This window comes from Pteropus vampyrus, unplaced genomic scaffold, assembly GCF_000151845.1.
Source record: "Pteropus vampyrus isolate Shadow unplaced genomic scaffold, Pvam_2.0 Scaffold85, whole genome shotgun sequence".
Lineage (NCBI taxonomy): Eukaryota > Metazoa > Chordata > Mammalia > Chiroptera > Pteropodidae > Pteropus > Pteropus vampyrus.
Genome location: NW_011888866.1, coordinates 1,906,408 through 1,911,598, shown reverse-complemented (window position 1 = coordinate 1,911,598; position 5,191 = coordinate 1,906,408). Strand labels below are relative to the sequence as shown.

The 5,191-nt window shown below is 36.2% G+C and overlaps 1 protein-coding gene across 3 annotated transcripts in view; it reads left to right on the top strand.

The window, feature by feature from the left end:
- The first annotated feature begins 18 nt into the window (after positions 1 to 18).
- APH1B (aph-1 homolog B, gamma-secretase subunit) overlaps positions 19 to 5,191 on the top strand; it is a 20,959-nt gene continuing 15,786 nt past the window's right edge. Inside the window, exons 1-2 of one of the 3 annotated variants that reach the window (XM_011363373.2) lie at positions 19 to 196; positions 1,281 to 1,451. In XM_011363373.2, the coding sequence (XP_011361675.1) occupies positions 1,330 to 1,451 (122 nt within the window). In that variant the 5' untranslated portion in view covers positions 19 to 196; positions 1,281 to 1,329. Of the gene's footprint in view, positions 197 to 461; positions 731 to 1,218; positions 1,452 to 5,191 lie in introns of those variants that run through there. The other 2 variants (XM_023532532.1, XM_023532531.1) reach the window with 2 other exon arrangements.

Below are 5,191 nucleotides of genomic sequence, written 5' to 3'. Positions count from 1 at the left end.
CCTGGGACTCCTCGCCCTCCTCCGAGGGTCGGTGGGAGAACTAGAGCCCCCTGACCCCAGAGGGCGGGCACTGGGAAAGGAGCCCACACTGTGGGTTTCAGAAAACCCAGGTGCTTGACTCCGGAATTTCTGCTTACGGTCCGTGGTGGGCTATCGTGAGTCGTGAAGCCACTAAAATTGTATGAAAATATTGTGGGTAAGTTAAAATATGCATTTTTTTTTTTTTTCTGGAGAGGGGATCCCTAGTTTCCCTCACATTTTCTCAGGTGTCTGTAATCCCAAAGGGGTTAAGAGCCATTAGCACCTGGGCATCAGGAGCTTTAAAACAGCCGACCCCTAGCCCAGATCAACTGAATCGGAATGTCTATGGGGTGCGATTCGGGCTACGGATTTTTTTTTTTTAAGCTCCCGAGGTGATTCAGGTGTACAGTCAAAGGATGCCTGTGTAAAACCCGAAGCACCTGTCAGTGCGTTTCCTTGAAGGAGTTCGGTAAATACCGAACTCTGGTGGTGAATGTGGTTATAATCCCTGTTTTCATTTGTCTGGCAGCTCTTACTGGGCTCTTCCCCACAGTCCCCTCCACCCTTGAGTCTCACTTGACACCAGGAGAAACAGCCGTGGTGGGCCAGTGATGTCCACCTTTTCTGAGCTTCTTCACCTCTCACAACTATATTGAAAGTGCTGCATCACATGTGGCATTTTAAAAGCAATGAGAGATTTGGGCAAAAGGTTTGTAAAGCTTGTTATAATCATTAAAGTCCACAAGAATGTTATAAAATCCAGGCCTGGAAAACTAACTAATCTAGATCAGAGCTCAGGCTTTTATCTTCTGGATTTTATACTAATCATTACTCTGTTAATAGAGATGTAAACATTTTTCTGGAAAAGACATACATTTACATTATCAACAGGCAAAGCATTAAGTAGGAAGAGTAGCAAATAATCAAGTTTCCAGCTAGATGGTTCTTGACAGGTATTCTGCAGATGTACTTACAAATAGCAGAGTCACTGATAAAAGCATAATTATTAGGAAAAGTCCAAATTCCTTTTGGAATGCATGTTAATCTCACCAGGGAAAATTCACCATTGATTAAGAACAGTTGATTCAGAGCATCACATGATTCAGGGCATGATATTTTTTTGTTTATTTTTCCTTACTAAGAGTCAGGAAATCTGTTCCTTCTCAGGTGGTTCCCTCTCACCCCCACACACACTTTAAAATCATTATTAATATGTTTTTATGTTTACTTATAACTTTTGTCTTTTTCTTAATTTTCAGAGCTTTCTTCTGGTTGCTTTCTCTACTGCTTTCCTCCCTTGTCTGGTTCATGGCAGGAAGCATTACTGACAGCAAAGATGGACCAGTACAGAAACATCTACTGATATTTGGCGTGTTAGTCTCAGTCCTTATCCAAGAAATGTTTCGGTTTGCATATTATAGACTTTTAAAGTAAGTTAAATATTTGTTTACCTTTTTTCTGTTATATTTGAATTACATTTTAGTAGTTTGAATCATTAACGTAGTGTGGTATTCAAGGACCCATGCTTCCTACATAGTTTGAGGCCAAGGGATTGGTAAATTTCCAGCCTGAAAATATTGAGTATTTTAACTTGTAAACATTCCCTCCTTTATTTACTCATTCAGAAAGTATTTCTTGAGAATTTACTTAATGCCAGGCATTATTCTAGATAGTGGGTATATATCATTATTAAAAGACACTTTCTGTTCTTGTGGAGGTTATATTATAGCAGAAAGAGACAGACAATAAATGAATGAACAAGAAAACACATCATATATTAAAAGATAGTAAGTGCCATGAAGAATAATAAATTAAAGAAATAGTCATCGAAACAACAAAAAACATTCTACCATAGAATTTATATCAGCTTCCCTTTGACTAAAATAAATAATTCTTATAGAGATTATATCTACCATTCTTTTGACTGTAATAGGAAAAATGTGGTTCATTTTGTGATATTTCATGTAATTTCACATCTGTGATAGAAAAACACATTTTTAAAAAGCCATGGGCATGAGTTCCCTATAGGGACTTTAGGCCAGAAAATAGGTCATCTGTAGGATCCATGAGGAACTCACATGAAACCACTGATTTGAAACACGGCTTGAACTTGGAACCATATTTTCTTTCAGGCAGTCATGTGATCGACTGGCTTTGATTACATAGTGAGACTGTAGAATGATAAATGTGCTCTTTTCCTTTTTGGCAAATGAGATAATTAAACCACTCCCTGAATTTCATGGATGTAACAAGATAGAACCTCAACAGTATCTCTTATAATAAACTGTTAATTTGTTCTTGCCAATATGCTGGTCTTTCAGTATTTCTACTTGTTGCTTTTAATAACAGATATTGAAATTTAATGATGAAGTAATTTAAATTACAATCGAAAACCATGAAGTCACTGCTTACAAGTGAAAGTCATGTCTTAGAAAAAGTTTAAAAATGATATTTCTATTCTTGGAAATATTAAAAAGCAACCAACAAATATAAAAAATAACATTTAAGTTTCCATAGGAATACAGTATCCTTAACAGATGGACGTTCATCTGTGGTTGAATGTCTGTAGTATGCAGCAGCTATTACCATTCCAGATTTTAATTTTAACTGTAGGAATTATTAAGTAATCAAAATCTCCCTCTTTCTGACCTCTGCCCCACTGTAGAGCCACACTGACAAATAATAGTCATCCTGTCTCTCTCATGGCTAAACATTGCTCATTTCTTCACCTGACCCTCAGAAGTTTTTCCAGTCTCTGTTCTTTTATGTCAGTAGACCTTTCTGTCAGTGCCTGGAGTTTACCTGTACTCAGAGTACCTGCTGTGATTGAAGTAGTGCAGAGCAGCAGCCCTTCCCACCCAACTGGGCCCTGTACTCTTCACCAGTGGTCCCCAACCTTTTTGGCACCAGAGAACGGTGCTCCTATGAGAATCTAATGCCTCATGGTCTGAAGTGGAGCTGAGGCAGTGATGCTAGTGCTGGGGAGCAGCTGCAAATACAGAAAGAAGAACTTCACTCACCTACCGCTCACCTCCTACTGTGCAGCCGGGTTCCTAACAGGCCAAAGATAAGTACAGATCCGTGGCCTGGGATTTGGGGACTCTTGCTCTTAACAACTCAGTCTCAGGTTGCTCTGGGTTTTCCTGTCAGCAATATCATTGGCTTGTGTTGGTTTTACATTTTCACATGATGGTTCTAATTTTGAAACAAATTTAATTTTGAATAGATTTTCACAGTTTAGAACATGGATTTAGTAACCCTTTAGTACTGTAGGTTCTAAAAGCAGACTTATCTGGAGTGGCTTCATGGGTATCTGCTTGTTTCTTCACGGTTCCCAACTGCAGTGCAACTTTTATTGGCACTAACCTGTGATTCCAAAGGGCTACACACTGAACATTGGTTGACATTTTTAATGAGGACAATGAGAGAATATGGCCACATGCAGAAGGAATTACAACTTTCAGTCTGCAGTCTGTCATGCTAGTAAGTTCAGAGTAGCCTCTTTGGCTTTCTCGGAAAACCATGTTTACACCTCCAAAAGGACCTATGGAAATTGGCAGACAGTATAGTGGGATGCATTTGTATTAACAGGTGTCTTTGGTTGCCTCTGCAAAATACATCTTTAACAGGCCTTTGGAATATTGTACAATATTTTCTGGCATATTTTTGAAATGTTGGATGTTATGTAGTTATATGTTAAAACAAGTCGTTACGATACTTCATTCATGTCTAACATTCATAGAGATACATTTAAGTTCCTCTTTTATACTACACTACATTCAAATATAGGAACTTTGGTTTAATCAATATTTTAACTATTCTACTGCCAAAGTAGGTTTTGAATTTTTAAGTTTAAAGTACTTAATCAAACTTTTGCTATCTGAATTTGATGCTAAAATGAAAATGTGGAACGTTTGCACCAGTATTTTTTTTTTTTACATATATGGATTTGAATCAAAATATTTATCATTGCAGTCTAATATAAATTTATTTTATGGGTCATACCTTAGGAATAGTAGTTCATCCTGAATGAATGAACGAATTGTAAGTTTCAGCCTAGCGAAGAGTTGTGCTATGAGAAATTGTCCAGTAGCTACAGTGGTAGCCTTTTCTACATTAATTTCTTTTTTAAAACCCAAGTTATGGTCTTGTACATTGCCTAAAACATACATTAGAATTTTTTTGGCTTGGATTGAAGCTTTTGCAGTTTAATTCAATTTTGTCTCGTAATGCCGATACCATAAATATTTGGTAATTTTAGAAAACCTTCCAGTTTAGAAAAATGTTAAGATAATCATTGCTATTATTTATTAAAAGGAATGCCTATTTTCTTAAATTTCTAAAATGGTATATTTATATGCATTTTCCTTGGTACTATCCCTCTTACATATACATACAAAAAAGAGTCATAACAAATGAGAAAGAGGTGGTATGATTTATCAGTAGTTTTTCAGAGTTTATTTTAAATTGGGCTTTTTCTTTTTTGTTCTTGGGAACTTTAATAAATGCAAATGAAGAATTTTCTGCTTCAGTAAAATGGCCATATTAAAAACACCATCCCTTACATTATCAGTCATGTGCTCCTTCTGTCAGGAACCCAGAAACTGATGATATTGTGTGCTTTTTCACTTCCTAATTTTAGCATGGAGAACTATTAGTGCCATAGACCTTTCCTCCCACAAACTTGTAATGTAGAATGAGGAAGTTTATTAACTATTGAGTTTATGTATTTAATATATTTGTGATAGCAGTACTTTGCCATACCAAGTAACCAACATCTTTTATTTCTTGCTGAGCAATTTATATGAAACAGAAATCCTCCCAAACTTACTGATTCTGTTATACCATTATATCCATTTGTTGATGGAGATTATTATTATTATCTAAGCTTCTAAGCTTTAATTAGCCTTTAACCACATTCCTGTGACAGGTAAGTTGATTTTTTAGGAAAATTGAATATTTTAGTTGGTGACTACTCCAGAGAAAGAAGATAGACAGTCACTTAACTTTTGGCTCATGTTCTTTCTACCAAATGATGCTACCAAATTTTGGAGAGCACCAAAACGGCAAATTGTTTCTTTTGAGTCTAGAAAAACAAAAGACCTTTTTCATTCTGCTTATTACTATTTTGATTGAACTCTGCATTGCCTTTAATGATATTTATATTTGT